At 48.6% G+C, this 22,142-nt stretch overlaps 2 protein-coding genes across 6 annotated transcripts; both read left to right on the forward strand.

Annotated features, from left to right (window-relative positions):
* The first annotated feature begins 733 nt into the window (after positions 1–733).
* Positions 734–12,008, forward strand: ZNF778 (zinc finger protein 778). Of its 5 annotated transcripts, none has more exons than XM_003315244.7 (7): positions 734–962; positions 4,041–4,196; positions 5,137–5,228; positions 6,117–6,243; positions 7,756–7,839; positions 8,603–8,679; positions 9,740–12,008. In XM_003315244.7, the coding sequence occupies exons 2-7, from the start codon at positions 4,172–4,174 to the stop codon at positions 11,603–11,605; spliced, it is 2,271 nt and encodes a 756-aa protein (XP_003315292.5). In that variant the 5' UTR covers positions 734–962; positions 4,041–4,171; the 3' UTR covers positions 11,606–12,008. The 5 variants fall into 5 exon arrangements, with proteins under 5 accessions (XP_003315292.5, XP_063653564.1, XP_063653563.1 ...); XM_063797494.1 differs by having other exon boundaries at positions 739–962; positions 6,117–6,239; XM_063797493.1 differs by having other exon boundaries at positions 739–962; positions 4,048–4,196.
* Positions 12,009–15,532: 3,524 nt separating this feature from the next.
* On the forward strand, positions 15,533–21,887 carry LOC101058970 (uncharacterized). Its single transcript, XM_054669621.2, is given in 4 exon segments — positions 15,533–15,636; positions 15,639–16,295; positions 16,298–16,355; positions 16,357–21,887. Coding segments are annotated over 4 exon segments (1,212 nt in total). The 5' UTR covers positions 15,533–15,593; the 3' UTR covers positions 16,811–21,887.
* Positions 21,888–22,142: the final 255 nt, after the last annotated feature.

Here is a 22,142-nt window from a genome sequence, read left to right on the forward strand (position 1 = left end):
GTTTTAATGACAGAGGCTGTTTTCGTATCTGTCGGGCATTGCGCTTTTGTTTGTCCGCGTCGTCTTCGTTATGAGACATTTGTTCCTCCATGTGAACTCCAGGATCAGTATGCCTGGCTCCAAAAAAAAACCCTTTTCGTATTGTTACTGGAATCATGTGACATTTCTGAATGAACCTTGGGAGAACCCCTGGTATCAGTGCTATTTTGCAACGTAGTATAGGTGGTCTTGGCCCCTACGGTACATTAGAAAAATAACAGAAACGCATATTTGAAGCGAAAAATAGATGAACATTTACGGAAAAAAAAATACTACATTGAAAATGCAATGGAATCAACTGTTAAAGAGTTCGGCGTGATGTTCAGACAGATAAAAAGGAACGGGGCCAGTGACTCCCTGCAGAGATCGAGAGAAGACCGAGCACTCCCGACACCCGCGGGCTTCTCGCTGTGGCCGAACCGCGGGCCGCGCTCGCGACGAGCACTTCCTGGCTGTACCCGCCCAACCTCGCCCTCCTGGTCTGTTCCGGCTCCGCAGTTGGGTCCAGAGGCCTGATCCGTACGTCCGCCTGGTCCTCCGGGCCTGTCTCTGCCTCCAGCCCGGTTCCCAAGGGCGCCCCGGGGCCCTCCCGCACCCTCGCGGAAGAAACTACTACCTCTCCGCACCGTAGACCAAAGCTTCCGCCCGGAGGCTGGAGGCGGAAGTGACGCCAAAGACGCGCCGGCACCTCTTCCGGCGCCGGCCCCGCCTCCGCCTGTCTTACAGCTGATCCGGTTCTTGCGGCGGTGCGTGCTGGCGCCGGAGAGTTCCGCGCGTGTCCTCGGGCTGTCCGCGGGGAAGCTGGTCCGGGAGTGGTCGCCCGCCCGCCTGCCTCGCGCCTTGCGCCCCCGGCACCGCTTCCAGAAGGGAAAGTCGCCGCCGCTCGCGGTGGACCCGGGCAGCGCTTCCATTCCGCGGAGCTGGTGAGAGAGGGGCCCTCTGCTTCCTTCACTTTGAACAGGGCGTGTTTCTGTGAGAATCTGGCTTCGGCTTTGACGTTTTTTATTTGTTTCTGGCACATTGTGTTGGGACCGAAGCGTAAGGTAGACCCCTGAGCGCCCCGGGCGTGCAGCTCGCTGTGAAAGTTAGCCCGTGGGGGCCAGCGGGAGCGCGCGTCCCTCGCCGCCGGGACTTCCAGGCCCGGCCCTCGGGGGAGGAGGGATGCGGCCGTTATCCCGCTGGTCTTGGAGTAATCGAATCCACGGTGAACAGTGTGTTTCGACTAACTGTATTTTTTCTCACGTTTTGCTTTAGAAAATCTGAATCTAATAAAAATATGAACATCTGCTACAAGGAATATGCACTGCAATCGTTTTACTCCTTTTTAGCTTTGGGCCATGTTTTCTCTCTCCCCCAATAAACCTTATGGTGAACTATTATTTGAGTGTAAGTAAGTTGAAAATAAACTGCACACATGATACTTAACCTTTAAATACTTGGTAAAGCGTCTATTAAGGATAAGGACATTATCCTACTGAAACCACAATATTAGTATTTCATCTAAGAAAATTAAAAATAGGCCGGGCGCGGTGGCTCACGCCTGTCATCCCAGCACTCTGGGAGGCCGAGGCGGGTGGATCACGAGGTCAGGAGACCGACACCATCCTGGCTAACACGGTGAAACCCCGTCTCTACTAAAAATACAAAAAATTAGCCGGGCGTGGTGGCGGGTCCTGTAGTCCAGCTACTCTGGAGGCTGAGGCAGGAGAATGGCGTGAACCCGGGAGGCGGAGCTTGCAGTGAGCCGAGATGGCGCCACTGCGCTCCAGCCTGGTCCACAGAGCGAGACTCCGTCTCAAAAAATAATAATAATAATTAAAAATAATAAGGTCCGCTGGGCACAGTGGCTCACGCCTGTAATTCTAGCACTTTGGGAGGCCGAGGCGGGTGGATCATCTGAGGTCGGGAGTTCAAGACCAGCCTGACTAACATGGAGAAATCCCGTCTCTACTAAAAGTACAAAATTAGCCTTGCATGGTGGCGCATGCCTGTAATCCCAGCTAGTCGGGAGGCTGAGGCAGGAGAATCGCTTGAACCTGGGTGGCAGAGGTTGCGGTGAGCCAAGATCGTGCCATTGCACTCCAGCCTGGGCAACAAGAGCAAAACTCCGTCTCAAAAAATAATAAGAAGAAGGAGGTCATCCACTGTCTACTTTGTGTAATATCTAGGATTCTCAACATTTTTCCAACATTGCGCTGTTGGGTATTTTGGGGACTAAGAGCCCTTCAAGGTTTATCTGTTCCCATCGTTTATGTCTTTTCACCTAGAACAACCCCTGTGGTTTCTCTATCATATTGACTTTGGTATTGTTTTCTCGTGATACGTTTAAATATTCCTCCATTTCTTGCTGCTTCCTATGAACTTGTAATTGAATTCAGAGGAGAGGCTGGCAAAGGGCGGATAGTAAGCACCTTATGCCTTTGGGTCCACGAGGTCTCAGACGGCTGAGTTCAGCCTTAGTCACCTCATGTCCCATGTTAGCTGTTCCTTCTCTACTCTGTCCTGGTTCCAAGCCCCAGCCTATTTCTGAAAAGGTAAGTGGTCAGCTGCATAGACGACCGTTTAGAGGGTGTAGATTTACTCTGAAATCCCAGAGGGTTGTGCTCTGAGTCTTATCAGTACTTGCCAGAGGCATCCAGCGGCATCCTGTTTACCATGGACGCTGTGTCAGTGGGTCTGCTGGGTCCTTTCCACCAAGTGCCTCAGAAGCTTGTCCTGCACCCTGAACGTGCAGTGATCCACACTTGGCACTGGCAGCCTTACAGGCCACTGTGTAGAGCGTTAACGCTGTTATATACGTTGCCCCTAAAATTAAAAGATCTGCAGAGTGTTGTGCCTCTTTTTTGGTTATAGGTGTCATGAGGTGCAGTAACTTGGAGGTGCATATTGGAGGGGATGTCTTTATGTAATCCAGGCTACTGAACTCGTAGAAACTATGGCCCCTGAATCACAAGCTCTCTGTTGTGTATATTTCATATGAAGGTATCTAAAATGTGTTCATTTCCTGTTCACTGTATGCAACCAGCCTCATGTCAACATAGTGTATGAGTGCAGTCTGAGGGTCAGGTCGTCTGGGGATGATGTTAAGGTGGAGAACTGAATATTACATCCCTTTTTGAAGGAGGGAAAAGAGCCTGTGCAGGTGACAAACTCAACACATTTGTGGGTCTTTTAGCCCAAAGACCTCGCCCCCGCCCTGTTTCAGACACCTAGTAGTAAGTACAGTTTATACAAGGAGAATGGACATGTTTTTCTGACATGTGAAACTTTACTGTTTTAGTCACCTCATCGGTAGAATAAGAAAGTACAACTCTAGACCTACCTTTGTCCTGCTGGGGAGTGACGGCAGACTCAGGAGTACAAACTGACGAGACCGGGGCAGGGCACGGTGGCTCACGCCTGTAATCCCAGCACTTTGGGAGGCCGAGGTGGGCGGATCACGAGGTCAGGAGATCAAGACCATCCTGGCTAACATGGTGAAACCCCACCTCTACTAAAAATACAAAAAAATTAGCTGGGCGTGGTGGCACGCGCCTGTAGTCCCAGCTACTTGGGAGGCTGAGGCAGAAGAATTGCTTGAACCCGGGAGGCAGAGGTTGCAGTGAGCCGAGATCGCACCACTGCACTCCAGCCTGGGTGACAGCGAGACTCCATCTCAAAAGCAAACAAAACCTGTGACAAGATGGTCGAACCTGTACCAGCTAACCGTCGTGGTTCACCACTTCCTAAGTGGATGATGTGGACCAGTTCATGTTATCTGAATCCAGGCTGTTTTAGGTATAAACACAGGTGAAATCTGTGAATGGCTGTTCTGATAATTAAATAAGGCTTCTGCTGTGTCTTCTGACCTATATGCTGCTCTTCAGTAGGTGACGTGGATATTACTAGTCCTCAAGAGAGTAAAGTGGATATAGTGGCTTTCACATATGTCATCTGCAGAAACAAGCTAATGCGTGAGGTTTGATAACTGGGAAGTAATGCTTCTTCATCATGATTGCTAGGAAATAGGGATCCAACCATCCGTGGGTCAGGAGGAATGGAGACTGCACCTTCCACATAGATTCACAAGCTGCCCTGCAGTGGCCTTGGCTTCAGGAAAGGAGCATCCAGACGCTTCCGTCAGCCTCCCAGGATGGCAGCCCCTGACCTGGCCCACGGTAAGTCCTGGTGGGGCTCCTTCTCAGAGCCTCTGCTCTAGGTCCTGATACACAGTGTGAGTCCCATGGACGGGGCCTGAGTAGTCACGCTCCGGGTTCCTATTGCAGCTGCTGGAGTGAGCCAGAGAACGCTGACCTGTAAGTCAGCCCCAGGGTGTGTGCTTTGGGGAGGGATGATGTGTAAACTCCTTCATGAGTTTTCTCACCACGGGCAAATGAAGAGTCACGTTCCTCAAGGCGTACCATTCCATATCTGCAATAGGAGCCTTTTACCATTTCTTGACGGGCAGCATAGCTCACAAACATTTTGTGTCACCAAGCGAGATAGACTACCCTGGCACTGTATGGCTGTGTGTGTGTCTGTGTGTGTTTTCCTGAGGCAATGTATGGCTGTGCGTGTGTGTGTGTGTGTGTGTGTGTGTATTTTCCTGAGGCAGTTTATGGCTGTGTGTGTGTGTTTTCCTGAGGCACTGTATGGCTGTGTGTGTGTTTTCCTGAGTGTGCAAGATTACGTGGGAGTTCCCTCGCTCTGTATGACTGTGTGTGTGTGTTCCTGAGGCAGTGTATGGCTGTGTGTGTGTTTTCCTGAGTGTGCAAGATTACGTGGGAGTTCCCTCGCTCTGTATGACTGTGTGTGTGTGTGTGTGTGTTCCTGAGGCAGTGTGTGGCTGTGTGTGTGTGTGTTTTCCTGAGGAAGTGTATGGCTGTGTGTGTGTGTGTGTTTTCCTGAGGCACTGTATGGCTTTGTGTGTGTGTTTTCCTGAGTGTGGAGGTGTATGTGGGAATTCCCTGACACTGTATATCTGTGTGTGTGTGTTTTCCTGAGTGTGCAGGAGTACGGGATAATTTCCTGCTAGGATGGAATGACTTCCGGGTCCATGAGCATGGAATTAGGGTCAGCTCTGGGTTCTCATGCCTTCTTGCCTTCTTTGTTTTTTAGGAGGTCATGTTTCTAGGGACTCAGTCTGCCTTCATGAAGAACAGACACAGGCAGCAGGGATGGTGGCTGGCTGGCTGATAAATTGTTACCAGGTATGCCAAAACTGTATTTTTCTTAAAATAACATACTGGTATTCAGCAGATAGACAAGTTTCTGTCTGAGCAGACTTGTCTGCACAGCCTCACTCAAGGACTGAGTCCCTAGTTGAACGCCCCCAGGGAGAAGAGCCTGGCTGGTCAGGTGTTACTGTGAAAATCCTCCCCGTATTTCAGTGTTACTTTTTTTTTTTGAGATGGAGTCTCGCTTTGTCGCCCAGGCTGGAGAGCAATGGCCCAATCTCGGCTCACTGCAATCTCCGCCTCCCAGGTTCAAGCAATTCTCCTGCCTCAGCCTCCCAAGTAGCTGGGATTACAAGTGCCCACCAGCATGCCTGGCTAATTTTTGTATTTTTAGTAGAGACGGGGTTTTGCCATGTTGGCCAGGCTGGTCTTGAACTGCTGATCTCAAGTGATCCACCCGCTTTGGCCTCCCAAAGGGCTGGGATTACAGGCTTGCGCCACTGCACCCGGCCACAACATTACTCATTATTTTCACCCTTGTGCCAAATGCGTGTTTCGTACTTTGCTGAGTGCTCTGACACATGGTAAGGAAGGGGAAGGTATCCTCTCTGGGAACTTATTTCCACATCACGAGTTATCACTTGTTTGTAGTGTGCTCAGGAGAGGGACATAAGGCGAGGGGAGCGCCCAGTGAGCGTGGTGAGAGAAGCTCACATGTTAGAGGTGTCGTTGCGGCCGCGTGACTGGAGGAGCGCGACAGGGCGTGTGTGCGGGCAGAGAAGGGTTCCCGGGACCACTGGGCCATGGGGTAGACAGTAGGAGGCCTCACAGTCCCATAGGCGTAGGGCCCCGCCTCCTCATTCTCCAGTGAATACCGATGGACACGTTGGAAGGCTCCAACCGTCATGTGTGATGATTTAGGACACGGTGACCTTTGACGACGTGGCTGTGGACTTCACCCAGGAGGAATGGACTTTACTGGACCCATCTCAGAGAGACCTCTACAGAGATGTGATGCTGGAAAACTACGAGAACCTGGCCTCAGTAGGTGAGGCTGCCACCGTCCTTTGCAACTTCTGTGGAACCAATACTTGATGTGTCCTTACTGTGTTCCAGGGTTGGTGACGGCAAAGCTGAGTACCATGGGAAGTAACAGATATAACGGCTGCGCTAATGGGCTTGATGCTAGTGTGGTCGTTTCCAGAATGTGGTCCTGGGGTCATGAGCATCACCGTCACTCCTCTAGAAACATGCATTCTGAGGCTTCACCTGTGACACATTGGATCAGAATGTCTCCTGGGGGTGGGCCTGTCATCTCTGCTGTAACAAGCCCTCCCGATGATGCCAATTCACTCTAACACTGAGAACCACTGGGTAGTAGTTTCCCAAGTGAATGAAGATCTCTTTTTGCACTTCTATTATTTCCTATTTGAGTAAGAGTCTTTGTGGTTTTTACATGTATATTTAAGCCTGAATGTGGGCTTCAGGAATCAGAGATAACCAGTTTCTTTGGGGCGCAGAAGGATGGAGTATTTGCACCGAGAGCCCTTTTGAAACAATTTCACTGCATTCTTTAGAAATGTAGTTCCTGGCACACCACTGCACTCCAGCCTGGGTGACAGAGCGAGACTCCATCTCAAAAAAAAAATGTAGTTCCTGGCCGGGCGTGGTGGCTCACGCCTGTAATCCTAGCACTTTGGGAGGCCGGGGCGGGCAGATCACGAATTCAGGAGATTGAGACTGTCCTGGCTAACACAGTGAAACCCCATCTCTACTAAAAATACAAAAAAGCTGGGCATGGTGGCGGGCGCCTGTAGTCCCAGCTACTTGGGAGGCTGAGGCAGGAGAATCACTTGAACCCAAGAGGCGGAGCTTGCAGTGAGCCGAGATCGTGCCACTGCACTCCAGCCTGAGTGACAGAGCGAGACTCCGTCTCAAAAAAAAAAACAAACGTAGTTCCTGGCCGGGCGCGGTGGCTCATGCCTGTAATCCAAGCACTCTGGGAGGCTGGGTGCAGTGGCTCAGGGCTGTAATCCCAGCACTCTGGGAGGCTGGGTGCAGTGGCTCACGCCTGTAATCCCAACACTCTGGGAGGCAGGGTGTGGTGGCCACGCCTGTAATCCCAGCACTCTGGGAGGCAGGGTGTGGTGGCCACGCCTGTAATCCCAGCACTCTGGGACGCTGGACGCAGTGGCTCATGCCTGTAATCCTAGCACTTTTGAGAGGCCGGGGTGGGCGGATCACGAGGTCAGGAGATTGAGACCATTCTGACCAACACGGTGAAACCCCATCTCTACTAAAAATACAAAAAACTAGCCAGGCGTGGTGGCGGGCACCTATAGTCCCAGCTACTTAGGAGGCTGAGGCAAGAGAATCACTTGAACCCAGGAGGCAGACGTTGCAGTGAGCCGAGATTGCACCACTGCACTCCAGCCTGGGCAACAGCGCGAGACACTGTCTCAAAAAATAAAAAAAAAAGGAAATGTAGTTCCTGTTCACGGGTAGGTTTGTCATCCCCTGCCTGAGCCTCTTCCATCGATGTCTCTTTCCCTGTGTACAGGACATCACCTGTTCAAACCCAGTGTGATCTATTGGCTGGAGCAGGAAGAGGAGTTGAGGGCAGGGCGGAGAGCAGTTCTCCAAGGTGAGTAAGTGTGAAGAGCACGCCTGGTCGATGTCAAGTTTAGCAGCTGTGGGAGGATCCTGAGTGTCAAGTTTAGCGGCTATGGAAGGATTGTGTCAAGTTTAGCGGCTGTGGGAGGATCCTGAGTGTCGAGTTTAGCGGCTGTGGAAGGATCCTGAGTGCACGTTTTAAGATGCATTCTGGCACAGAACATGAGGCTGTTGGACTCAAAAGCTCTGGGTATCCTGAGCTTCCCGTAATTCCTTATTTTCCATCTGATCTGGATTTTCCCTTTCTTGTGATCTCATAAAAAACCTGCTGTTTTGTTCTTTCAGTTTGTGGGTTTTTTTTTTTTTTTTTTTTGAGACAGAGTCTTGCTCTGTTGCCCAGGCTGGAGTGCAGTGGCACAATCTTGGCTCACTGCAAACTCGGCCTCCTGGGTTCACTCAGTTCTTCTGCCTCAGCCTCCTGAGTAGCTGGGATTACAGGTGCGTGCTGCCACGCCTGGCCAAGTTTGTGTTTTGAATGTAAGCCCTTTGTCCAGCTCTTTTCTGCTTTCTTTCATTGATAATATTGTTTCTGTTCACCTCACATTTCTTTTTTATGGACCAAATGTATTTTAAAATCTTCTAAATTATGACTCCCAGTTCCTATGATTCCAAATTTTACACATAGCCAAACTCCTTAAATCTATCTTTGCTTTATTTTTTTTTCTGCCATGTCTTATATGAAAACAAATACCAATGAGTTTGAACGTTTTTAGGTCATTTTTTTTTCTTTTCAGAATGGCGACTTAAAACCAAAGGGCCAGCACTTCGGCAGGATGGATCTTGGTTCAGAGCATCAAATGAGACACAGATGGTAAGATTAACAAGAGAGATTTTTTTATTTATCACACTCATAAAAGATTGGGAATTCCACTAAAGAAAATGAGCAAAATTGAGAGAATTTAGAGAAGCAGGATTCACTCAGGCAGGGGTTGTCTGTAGAGAACACTCTGAATGTGCGGAGTTTGGGAGGACCTCATCCTGTCTTGAAACTTGGTGCTTCAGACACACATCAGCGCACGTGGCGAGGTCTTGAGATCGCAGAGCTGTTTTGTGCGCACAGACTTTTCGAAGTTAGAGCAGATGGCGCAGGATTCTGTTTTTTTTTTTGAGATGAAGTCTCACTCCGTCACCAGGCTGGAGCGCAGTGGCACGATCTTGGCTCACTGCAACCTCCGCCTCCTGGATTCAAGTGATTGTCCTGCCTCAGCCTCCCAAGTAGCTGGAACTAGAGGCATGTGCCACCACACCCAGCTAATTTGTGTATTTTTACTAGAGACGGGGTTTCACCATGTTGGCCAGGATGGTCTCGATCTCTTGACCTTGTGATCCTCCCACCTCAGCCTCCCAAAGTACTGGGATTACAGGCGTGAGCCACTGTGCCTGGCCGATTCTTTTTTTTTGACATGAAGTTTTGCTCTTGTTGCCCAGGCTGGAATGCAACGGCGCAATCTCAGCTCGCCGCAACCTCTGCCTCCCTGGTTCAAGCCATTCTTCTGCCTCAGCCTCCTGAGTAGCTGGGATTACAGGCATGCGCCACCATGCCTGGTTAATTTTGTATTTTTAATAGAGACGGGGTTTCTCCATGTTGGTCAGGCTGGTCTTGAACTCCCGACCTCAGGTGATCTGCCCGCCTCGGCCTCCCAAAGTTCTGGGATTACAGGCATGAGCTGCTGCGCCCGTCCTGATGGCACAGGATTCTTGCAGTGGGGCTCCTCATTTGACTTGAAAGACATCTACAGGGCAGGAGCTGCTTGCATGTTATGAAAATGGCAAAAATCGTAATCATCATCGTCATACTCTGTCTTCAGCTGGGTGAGATCTATGAATCAGCCTCAGTAACCCCCTGACCACCACTCATTCTTCACCAACAGGCAAGAAGCCACAATGGAGGGCAGCTCTGTGACCGCACGCAGTGTGGAGAAGCTTTCAGTGAACACTCAGGCCTCAGCACACACATGAGAACTCAAAATACAGGAGACAGTTGTGTGTCTAATCATTATGAAAGAGACTTTTTTATTCCATGCCAGAAAACCTTGTTCAAAATTGGAGAGCAATTTTCCGTGTTGGGTCAGTGTGGAAAAGCCTTCAGCTCTACTCCAAATGTTGTTTCCCAGCAAGCATGCGCTCGGGACAGATCTCTTGACTGCAGCAACTGTGGGGAAGTGTTCCTTAATCAGTCATACCTTCAGGCACGTGCGGGAAGTCACAACAGAGAAGGAACATGGAAATGGAAGCTGTGTGGGAAAGCTCTAACTCACTCCATGGGCTGTGCCACACCTGTTGAAATGCATGCCGTCAGGAATCCCCACGTATGTAGGGAATGTGGGAAGGCCTTTAGGTACACTGCCTACCTTACTGGTCGTGTGCAAGTCCACACTGGGGAGAAGCCCTGTGAATTGGAAGAATGTGGAAAAGCCTCCCCTGTTGCTTCCAGCCTAACTCAACATGTAAGAATTCATGCTGCAGAGAAACCCTGTGAATGTAAAGAATGCGGAAAAGCCTTCACTGGACTCTCAGGTCTTTCTAGACACGTCCAAACAGACCCTGGACAGAAGCCTTATGAATGTAAGGACTGTGGGAAAGCCTGCGGTGGGTTTTATCTACTGAATGAGCATGGAAAAACTCACACGAGGGAGAAGCCCTTTGCATGTGTGGTTTGCGGAAAATATTTTAGAAATTCCTCATGCCTTAATAATCATGTTCGAATTCACACTGGAATAAAACCCTATACATGCAGCTACTGTGGGAAGGCCTTCACTGTGCGCTGTGGCCTTACTAGACACGTACGAACACACACGGGCGAGAAGCCATACACGTGTAAGGACTGCGGGAAAGCCTTCTGTACGTCCTCGGGTCTTACCGAGCATGTAAGGACTCACACTGGAGAGAAACCGTATGAATGTAAAGATTGTGGGAAATCCTTCACTGTTTCTTCAAGCCTGACTGAGCACACGAGAATCCATACCGGAGAGAAACCCTACGAATGTAAGCAGTGTGGCAAAGCCTTCACAGGGCGCTCAGGCCTCACTAAACACATGCGGACACACACCGGGGAGAAGCCCTATGAATGTAAGGACTGTGGGAAAGCCTACAATAGGGTTTATCTACTGAATGAGCATGTGAAAACTCACACAGAGGAGAAGCCCTTTATATGTACGGTATGCAGGAAATCCTTCAGAAATTCCTCGTGCCTGAATAAGCACATTCAGATTCACACTGGAATAAAACCTTATGAATGTAAGGACTGTGGGAAAACCTTCACTGTTTCTTCGAGCCTAACCGAGCACATACGAACTCACACTGGAGAGAAGCCTTATGAATGTAAAGTATGCGGAAAGGCCTTCACCACATCCTCACACCTTATCGTGCACATAAGAACCCACACCGGCGAGAAACCCTACATATGTAAGGAGTGTGGGAAAGCCTTTGCTTCCTCCTCACACCTTATCGAACACAGAAGGACTCACACAGGAGAGAAACCTTATATATGTAATGAGTGTGGGAAAGCCTTCCGTGCCTCCTCTCACCTGCGTAAACATGGAAGAATTCACACTGGGCAGAAACCCTATAAATGTAAGGAATGTGGGAAAGCATACAATAGGTTTTATCTACTAAAAGAACATTTAAAAACTTACACTGAAGAGCAGCTTTTTGTATGTAAGGACTGTGGAAAATCTTTTAAGAATTCCTCATGCCTTAACCATCACACTCAAATTCACACTGATGAGAAACCTTAATAATGTAAAGAATGTGGGGAAGCTGTCAGCTACACTCATTCACATTGAAGACATGAAAGACCTCTCGTTCTCCAGATGCCCATGACTTGAGGAATGTGGCCAGGCAATCAGCATCTCATCACAACCCGGCAGGCAGGAACTCACCCTGGAGCCCTATGCAGCAGACACAGAGAAAGCCCTCAGTGTTCTCTGAGGTCTTGCTGAATATGGATGGTATCCAGTGGAGAGAACTCTATTGATGTGTGATATGCAGCAGCGTTGTTGCTGTTCTGCTCAGTACTTTGATGATCCCTTGTGATCTCACAATGAAGAAAAACCTTAGGAGGGTGAGAATTGTTGGGAAGTCATTTTTTACATTACATCTTTCCTCACCCTTTAGTAAACGTGGTGATTGACACTTGAAGTGTTGTGAATGTATGGAAGATAGCAGTCGCTTCCCTGTGTTCTAAAACCTTGTGGGCTAACTTGAGACATGTCTTTCTGGGGGTTCTATAGACGTATTTTGAATCTTTATGATGCTGCACTGATCATTCTTGGAGTGAGGACTCTGTTCCCTGTAGAAATCCTCCAGTCTGGTTGCTACAGTGTCCAAGTCGCAGCCTGGCTAACAGTAGGCCTTGAGGACTCAGATGTGATCCTGTGTGAGCAGTGTAGGCTCTGGTTGGTTAGTCTTGAGGATCCAGATGTGATTCTGTGTGAGCAGCGTAGGCTCTGGTTGGTTAGTTTTGAGGATACAGATGTGATTCTTTGAGCAGCGTAGGCTCTGGTTGGTTAGTCTTGAGGATCCAGATGTGATTCTGTGAGTAGTGTAGGCTCTGGTTGGTTAGTCTTCAGGATCCAGATGTGATCTTGTGTGAGCACTGTAGGCTCTGGTTGGTTAGTCTTGAGGATCCAGATGTGATTCTGTGAGCAGTGTAGGCTCTGGTTGGTTAGTCTTGAGGATCCAGATGTGATCCTGTGTGAGCAGTGTAGGCTCTGGTTGGTTAGTCTTGAGGATCCAGATGTGATTCTGTGAGCAGCGTAGGCTCTGGTTGGTTAGTCTTGAGGATCCAGATGTGATCCTGTGTGAGCAGCGTAGGCTCTGGTTGGTGAGTCTTGAGGATCCAGATGTGATTCTATGAGCAGTGTAGGCTCTGGTTGGTTAGTCTTGAGGATCCAGATGTGATCCTGTGTGAGCAGCGTAGGCTCTGGTTGGTGAGTCTTGAGGATCCAGATGTGATTCTGTGAGCAGTGTAGGCTCTGGTTGGTTAGTCTTGAGGATCCAGATGTGATCCTGTGTGAGCAGTGTAGGCTCTGGTTGGTTAGTCTTAAGTATCCCGATGGGATCCTGTATGAGCAGTGTAGGCTCTGGTTGGTTAGTCATGCTCTTAGGCATGACCCACCTGTAGGGTCCCACACTGGCCAATGTTGGGGCATAACACAGCTCTACATTTTATGAAAATGCCCTTGTTCCTCTCCCATACCTGATCCCTTCAGATAAAACACCAGGGTGCAAGGAGAGGCAGAGTGGAGAGGGGCAAGGTCAGTACCCTGAGATGCCCCCGTTTCATGACCGTGGAGGGAGAACCACCACCCCCCACGTGGGGAGGAGGGAATTCCTGTACCTCAGGCAGTGCCGGATGGGTGAGAGCCCTGAGTGTCCCTGTTGACCTCCAGATCCTCTTCACAGCATGCAGAGCGGTCCTGGCAGCTGCTGCAATCCGGCACTCCTGGGGCAGCTGCTGCTTGTGTGTGTGCTGCTCCTTTGTGTACCATGAAAACAGACCAGGGACACGGCTGGTCCTGATGTTCCGTGGCGCTTGGCACTGTCACTGGCGCTTCCTGGATGAGGCCCTTAAACACACACAGCGGCAGAGCAAGACTTCGTGTGAGTGACACGAATGTGTGTCCTCTGGCTGCAGCAATCCTGGGTTATGTTTTTTGTGGCCATCAGGGCAGCAGCTGCTTGGTGACTGTTTCTGTGGTGTTGAATCCCCACGGTATAAAGGTAATCTACAACGAGGTGAACAATAAATCCTGGATGGACAGACCCGTGCACCTTCATATTACGTGTTTGAAATCCTGGATGGACAGACCTGTCCACCTTCATGTCACGTGTTTGAAATTCTGGATGGACAGACCCATGCACCTTCATGTTACGTGTTTAAAATTCTGGATGGACAGACCCGTGCACCTTCCTGTCACATGTTTGAAATCCTGGATGGACAGACCCGTGCACCTTCATGTCACGTGTTTGAAATTCTGGATGGACAGAGCCATGCGCCTTCATGTTACGTGTTTGTTGTGGAGAGGAGTGGGTTGTGCCATGTTTCTCTTGTGGGATTGAGTGTGGCTATTTAGCTCATCTGTTGCCACCTTTAATTGTTGGCATTGACACTAAAGGTCATCAGATTAGCGGGAACCAGCTTGTGGGGTTGTAGCGGCTCCTGGACTGGTCTCAGGTGACATCCTGATTGGCTGAAATAAGTCCTGCAGGTCTCTGCTAGAACTGACTCACAGTTGCCTGAGTCCAGAACTTGTGGGTCACAGGTGACGCCAGGACTGCATCATCCTGGTGCTCAGACTCCTAGTGACAGCATCCTGAGTAGGCGGTAGCCCAGACACCACCCTGCCTGATATGCCCACTGCTGGTGGAGACATCACCCCAGCCCAGACCTCAATTAAGATGACTACCCCTCCGACGACTCCCCCTCCCTTCACTGGAGGTGACTTCACGCACTTCTTCAGAACCTCCTCAGCAGCGATGCCCATGGACTGGGGTTCCTAAGGCACAAATTCGATATTTGAGATTCTGTGATGAGCTGAGCTTGCTGTCCGCTAACCCGTAATCCTGGTGTAATCTCAACCAAAACCCACAGCCCTGCACCCCTTGCCTGTAGGAAAATCTGGTAGGAGTTAGTAATGTCTGTGAAGTCTCGATAATTGATACCAAAATGTTTCATTTCGCCAGGAGGCGCCCGCCTCCTATCAGCCTCTGGGAAGGCCACTGTCTCCTCAGTGCCTTCTCCTCCGCTGCAGCTTTCCATCTCATCTCCTTACTCCCTTGACTTGGCTTCACACAGAGCCTCTTCTTTACACATACTAACTGTTTGCTTCATACCCTCCTGCAGCAGAACTACAGACCTGCCATCCTGATAATTGTCAAACTCATCCCTTTATCACCTTTATAACTCCTCAAGGATATTATCATTGGACCCCCAACATTTCAAAGTGATTTTCTTGAGTAATACCATATGCTGTGATGTGGATGTGATTGGTTTGCCCTCATCAAGTCTCATGTTGAGCTTTGACCCTCAGTGTGGCAGTGCTGGGAGGGGGCCTGGTGGGGGTTTGGGTCATGGGGGCACCCTCCTGAATGGTTGGATACCATTCATTCTTGCTGTGTCAAGGCTGGATTGGTTTGTAGGGGAATGCACTAGTTACCGGGAGCATGGTTGTGATAAAGCCAAGCCGTCCCTCAGGTTTGGCTCACTGCCCTTGACCTTCTCTGCCCTGTTTGACACAGCAAATAGTCCTCACCAGAAGCAGGTCAGATGCCAGTGCTATGCTTGCACAGCCTGCTGAACCATGAGCCAAATAAGCCTCTTTCTAAGTTACCCACAGCCTCAGATATGTAGCAACACAGACAGACTAAGACACCATGCATGATGGAAAACTGGGTTATGGGCAGGACTGCAAGTACTGGTTAGGCAGATACCTGTATTTCTCTTCCTAACTCTCAGAACGTGTTCTGTGTCACTTAGGGCAACTTATGCCCTCCTGTGTGAAAATCTCCACTCCCAATGTCTGAGGGTTCCTCAGCATAAGGTAAAATATTAAAGGACCAATTGTATTAATTATGTTCTTTTTGTTGTTGTTGTTAGGGTACATTTTCATCCTGGGGTCTTGCTGTGGGGGCTAGACCGTCCCTCTCAGGCTAGATCATTCCTAAAGATGGTAAACAACTTGCTGGAAACATGCACTGCACATACAAATCAACTCACTGCATATGCAAATCAACTCACTGCATATGCAAATCAACTCACTGCATATGCAACTCCTCACACTGTATATGCAACTCAACTCACACCGTGTATGCAAATCAACTTGCACTGCGTATGCAACTCAACTCGCACTGCGTATGCAAATCAACTCACTGCATATGCAACTCAGCTCGCTCTGCGTATGCAACTCAGCTCGCTCTGCGTATGCAACTCAGCTCGCTCTGCGTATGCAACTCAGCTCGCTCTGCGTATGCAACTCAGCTCGCACTGCGTATGCAACTCAGCTCGCTCTGCGTATGCAACTCAGCTCGCACTGCGTATGCAACTCAGCTCGCACTGCGTATGCAACTCAGCTCGCACTGCGTATGCAACTCAGCTCGCTCTGCGTATGCAACTCAGCTCGCACTGCGTATGCAACTCAGCTCGCTCTGCGTATGCAACTCAGCTCGCTCTGCGTATGCAACTCAGCTCGCTCTGCGTATGCAACTCAAGTCGCACTGCGTATGCAACAGCTCGCTCTGCGTATGCAACTCAGCTCGCACTGCGTATGCAACTCAGCTCGCACTGCGTATGCAACTCAGCTCGCTTTGCGTATGCAACTCAGCTCACACTGCGTATGCAACTGAGCTCGCTCTGCGTATGCAACTCAGCTCGCACTGCGTATGCGAATCAACTCACTGCCTATGCAACTCAGCTCGCACTGCGTATGAAACTCACACTGCATATGCAACTCAACTCACTGCGTATGCAACTCAGCTCGCACTGCATATACAACTCGCACTGCGTGTGCAACAACTCGCACTGCGTGTGCAACAACTCGCACTGCGTGTGCAACTCAACTCGCACTGCGTATGCAACTCAGCTTGCTCTGTGTATGCAACTCAACTCGCACTGCGTATGCAAATCAACTCACTGCATATGCAGCTCAGCTCGCACTGCGTATGCAATGCAACTCAACTCACACTGCGTATGCAACTCCACACTGTATGCAACTCAGCTCTCTCTGCATATGCAATTCAACTCGCACTGCATATGCAAATCAACTCACTGCATATGCAACTCAGCTCGCACTGCGTATGCAACTCAACTCGCACTGCGTATGCAACTCAGCTCGCGCTGCGTATGCAACTCAACTGTTGCAAGTACTTATTTCCGGCCACTTCCTTTTTCTAACTACCACACCAAGCCAGTATTTCTCCTCCCTGAAGTCAGCCCAGGATGAGGCACTAGACAGCAGGACATGCTGTATGCCCTTGGGCCTGCTGGAAGTATGCAGACTAGCCAGCCCCAGACTTCATCCTGCCCTGTCCTGCCTTTCCTGTGAAAACCCTGTGGCCTCTGCCTCCCCTGGCTCTGACTTCTGCCTCCTGCCCAGCTCTGCAGCTCCCCTTGGGCCCTGTCTGGAGTGATGTGCCGCCTTCTCTTGACACTGTGAGTGATAAACTTTCCATGTCAGGAACCTGTGTGTGTCACTCACCTTGACAAGTCCGCGTCTAGGCCCCACCAGTGGTGTGGTTTTCCTCATAGTCTCTCTACCTAAGCACATGTCTGTGACAAGGTCTTAGCCAGCCCAGGGATTCTTGAACTATCTGTAGGAACTGCCATGTTGACTCCTGGGCAGTTTTATTCTTTCTCTCTACTCGTTCAACCTTATTAGGGAGTGACATTTTTTCCAAAGTGGTTGTGAAACAGCATCTCCTTGGGGTGTTGGTTTGCACTTCTCTTCATTACCGATAGTATGAACATGGTTTTGCTTATGCTGGCTATTTTCCTTTTTGGATGAAATACCTGGTCTTGTTTTTTCCTGGTTTGTTTGATCTTTGTTCTTTTTTAGAAATAGTGAGGCTGTTGTGAGGTGAGTCACCACTTGTGACTTAGAAGATTGTAGTGGTTTTCACTTCACCTGTTTCCACTTTTGTGATGATGCCTTAAGGAAAAAGATTGTGCCAGGTGCGGTGGCTCAGGCCTGTAATCCCAACACTTTGGGAGGCCGAGGTGGGTGGATCACAAGGTCAGGAGATCAAGACCATCCTGGCCAACATGGTGAAACGCCATCTCTACTAAAAATAGAAAAATTGGCTAGATGTGGTGGTGCATGCCTGTAATCCCAGCTCCTCGGGAGGCTGAGGCAGGGGAATCGCTTGAACATGGGAAGCACAGATTGCAGTGAACCGAGATCGCGCCACTGCACTCCAGCCTGGCAGCAGAGAGAGACTCTGTCTCAAAAAAAAAAGGAAAAATATTTCTTAATTTTGGGATACTCAAATTTATACAACCTTTCCTTTATCTTCATCAGAAATTTCTTTTCCCCTAAGGCCTTAAATATGCTGTACTATTTTGGCTTCCACAGTTTCTATGTTTTATCCCAAGTTGCTTAATCCCTTTGGAGTTGATTTTTGTTGACAGTATCTGTAGAGTCTAATGTCATTTTTCCCACTATGGACATACAATGTTTGCGAGGCCTCTTTTTGTTTAATGAAGAAAAGAGGTTTATTTTGTTCACAATTCTGAAGGCCTGGAGGTCCCAGAAGCTTGGCACCAGCACCCACTAGGCTCCAGATCGGAGCCTCATGGTGACTTCTGTTTTCACACAACCAGTGGGAAACAGGTGTGCTAACACTGTGAGAGAAAAAATCCCAAAGTTTACTTTTTCCCATTCACTTGCCCTGGCCTCAAGGCAGTCCTGCAGCAGCAAACACGTCATCAGCCTTAGGAGCTGGCCTGTGAGGTTGACCACTCTGTAGGTGGACGAGCCTCGCCCCAGAAGAGACATGAGCAGTTCTGCGTAGGCTTTAAGATGGAATCAACATGGAAAGCACGACCCACACGGTTTCAATAGAACTTGCCTCCTGAACCTGACTAGGTTACTCGCCTGATGAGCCAGTATCTCCATCACCCATGGGACTGACAGACCCAGAGCGTATTAACCTAAAATTCAAAAGTGTAGACTATAATCTTAAATTATTTAGCATATGTGTAACAGCCTTGGGGAGCAGTGTTATGATACCAAATGGCTAACATTCATGACCTCAGAATCCTGGAAGAAAAGGAGAAAGTGTGATGTAGTAAAACCACTTGAAAAAATAATGATGAAACATTTCTCATATTTGGTGTAAGATAAAAACTTAAGTTTGAAGAGGTTCCATGAGCCCCAGACAGGATAAACCTAAAGAAAACCAAGCCCAGGCCGGGGGCGGTGGCTCACGCCTGTAATCCCAGCACTTTGGGAGCCCGAGGTGGGCAGATCACTAGGTCAGGAGATCATGACCATCCTGGCCAACACAGTGAAACCTCGTCTCTACTAAAAAAAAAAAAAAAAAAATACAAAAATTTAGTTGGGCGTGGTGGCGGATGACTGCAGTCCCAGCTACTCGGGAGGCTGAGGCAGGAGAATGGCGTGAACCCGGGAGGCAGAGCATGCAGTGAGCTGAGATCGTACCACTGCACTCCAGCCTGGGCGACAGAGCGAGACTCTGTCTCAAAAAAGAAGAAAGAAAAGAAAACCAAGCCCCTGCCACCATGAAGCTGCCGAAAGCTACAGAGTGAAAGTCTTGGAAGGAGGCTGAGAAAGTGGACACAGTGCTTCCAGAAGAAAAATTCAATTGACCGGGTTTCTCGTCGGAAGCCACAGAGGCCAACAGGAAATGTAGGAGCATTTTTCAAGTTCTGAAATAAAAAGAAATGCCAACCCAGATTGCTATATCCAACAAAATATCCTTTAGGAATGAAACAGAAGTAACGATGAGGCAATACAAAGAGTTGCCTGCAGACCTGGTTTAAATAAATGGTTACAGGAAACTCTTAAGGAAACCTGGAACAAAGGAAAAGCAATAGAAGAGTAAATACCTGAGTAAATAGATCAGATCATTCTACTCTTGAGATCTTTAAAATATATATTATTGTCAAAAGCACAAATTATCACATGGGGTTTCAACTGATGTATATTTAATACATAAGACAACTACAACATGAAGGTGAGGGGCAACGTGGCTGGACGGCGTGGAGGTTCCGTGCTCCATTTCAGTGGCAAAATACCATTCCAGAAGGACTGGAAAAGCTAAGTCTGTATATTTTAATTACTAAAGAAGTGTACAGCTGGGTGTGGTGGCTCACGCCTGTAATCCCACCACTTTGGGAGAGTGAGGTGGGTGGATCACTTGAGGTCAGGAGTTTGAGACCAGCTTGGCCAACATGGTGAAACCCCATCTCTACTAAGAAATACAAAAATTAGCTGCGTGTGGTTGGGGGCCCCTGTAATCTCAGCTTCTCAGGAGGCTGAGGCAGGAGAATCACTTGAACCCGGGAGGTGGAGGTTGCAGTCAGTCGAGATTGTGGCACGGCACTCCAGCCTGGGTGACAGAGCAAGACTCTGTCTAAAAAAAAAAAGGACAATGAGATATACTAAAATGGTCCAATATGTTAATTAAAACATACTACTAAAAAAAGTGTTAAATAGCCTGCAAGAATGGTGATAAAGGGGAAACTGAGTACTGGGAACAAAAGAGAACAAGTAGGTAACGAAGTGGTGGCCAGGTGCAGTGGCTCAGGCCTGTCATCCCAGCACTGTGGGAGACCGAGGCGGGCGGATCACTTGAGGTCAGGAGTCAGACCAGTCTGGCCAACGTAGTGAAACCCTGTCTCTACTAAAAATACAAAGTTAGCCAGGGGTGATGGTGGGAGCCTATAATTCGAGCTACGTGGGAGGCTGAGGTAGGAGAATCACTTGAACCGGGGAGGTGGAGGTGGCAGTGAGCTGAGATCGCGCCACTGTACTCCAGCCTGGGTGACAGCAAGACTCTGTCTAAAATAAAAAAAAATAACTGGTAGAGCTGAATCCTAGATAATCAAACACATTAGTGCACATGATCAGCTGGGCACTCACGCCTGTAATCCCAGCACTTTGGGAGGCCGAGGCGGGTGGATCACTTGAGGTCAGGAGTTCCAGACCACCCTGGCCAACACGGTAAAACCTTGTCTCTACTAAAAATACAAAAATTAGCCGGGTTTGGTGGCTCATGCCTGTAGTCCCAGCTACTCAGGACCTGAGGCAGGAGAATCACTTGAACCCAGGAGGTGGAGGTTGCAATGAGCCAAGATCGTGCCACTGCACTCCAGCCTGGGCAACAGAGCGAGACTTCATCTCAAAAAAAAAAAAAAACATGATCTACACATGCTATTTAAAGATAGGACAGATAAAAAGTGTGACCCATCAATATGTCATCTACAAGACACTTCAAATACAATGACGCAAATAGGTTAATAGTACCATGTAAACATAATAAAGTGGAGAGGCTGTATTTAACATCAGAAAAAATGACTTCAGCACAAAGAAAATTACCACAGGGTGTTGAGTGCAGTGGCTGATGCCTGTAATCCCAACACTTTGGGAGGCTGAGGTGGCTGGCTCACTTAAGGCCAGCAGTTCAAGACCAGCCTGGGCAACATGGTGAAACCCTGTCTGTACTAAAAATACAAAATTAGCCGGGCATGGTGGCAGGCACCTGTGATCCCAGCTACTTGGGAGGCTGAGGCAGGAGAATCTCTTGAACCCAGGAGGTGGAGGTTGCAATGAGCCGAGATAGCGCCATTGCACTCCAGCCTGGGCAACAAGAGCAAAACTCCATCTCATAAATAAAAGTTAAAAGCAAAATGTGATAAAAGACCACAAAAATGAAAAATTACAGTGTTAATTATATTGATTCAAATTAGTTATGTTAAATATTAGCAAATAATACAAAACCACATTGAGAAAATAATAAACCATGACCAAGTGGAATTTAAGACTGCAACTGGTTCAGTTATTAGAAAGCCTATTAAATACTACACCATGTGAATCCATCTAAGAAGATAAGGCATGTGATTGTATCCATAGGTGTTGATGAAGCCTTTGGGAAAATGTAGTACCTATTATTGATAGATGCACTCAAAATAGGAATTGGTGAATACTTTCTTAGGACGCCTGTGTCTGTAGCTATATGTGTGTGTGTGTGTACTGGAAGTGTTACCTAATGCAATTGGGCAAAACAGATTTGCAAAAAAGTGAACTATCTCTTGTATGCATTATATGATATACATGGAAAGCCCTGTAGAATCAGTAAAAACATTTAGTAAGAGGAGCTGAAATTGCAGTCAAAAAATAGATGGTCTTCATCTACACAACCAATAACCAGTGAGGTGATATGATAGTAGAGAAAACTTATTTATAATAGCAATAAAACAATGCTTAGAAATAAATTTATCAAGAAATGTATAAAACCTAAATGAGGAAACTTTTTGTTTGTTTGTTTGTTTGAGACAGAGTCTCGCTCTGTCACCCAGGCTGGAGTGCAGTGGCATGATCTCGGCTCACTGCAACCTCCACCTCCTGGGTTCAAGTGATTCTCCTGCCTCAGCCTCCCAAGTAGCTGGTATTACAGGTACCTGCCACCACGCCCGGCTAATTTTTGTATTTTTAGTAGAGACGGGATTTCACCATGTTGGCCTGGCTGGTCTCAAACTCCTGACCTCATGATCTGTCCGCCTCGGCCTCCCAAAATGCTGGGGTTACAGACGTG

Source organism: Pan troglodytes, chromosome 18 (genome assembly GCF_028858775.2).
Source record: "Pan troglodytes isolate AG18354 chromosome 18, NHGRI_mPanTro3-v2.0_pri, whole genome shotgun sequence".
NCBI lineage: Eukaryota > Metazoa > Chordata > Mammalia > Primates > Hominidae > Pan > Pan troglodytes.

Coding starts and splice junctions, on each gene's coding strand:
- ZNF778 (XM_003315244.7), top strand. CDS start 4,172: ATGGCAGCCCCTGACCTGGCCCACG. Junction 5,229..6,116: donor GGCTGATAAATTGTTACCAG/GTATGCCAAAAC, acceptor GTGATGATTTAG/GACACGGTGACCTTTGACGA. Junction 6,244..7,755: donor CGAGAACCTGGCCTCAGTAG/GTGAGGCTGCCA, acceptor CCCTGTGTACAG/GACATCACCTGTTCAAACCC.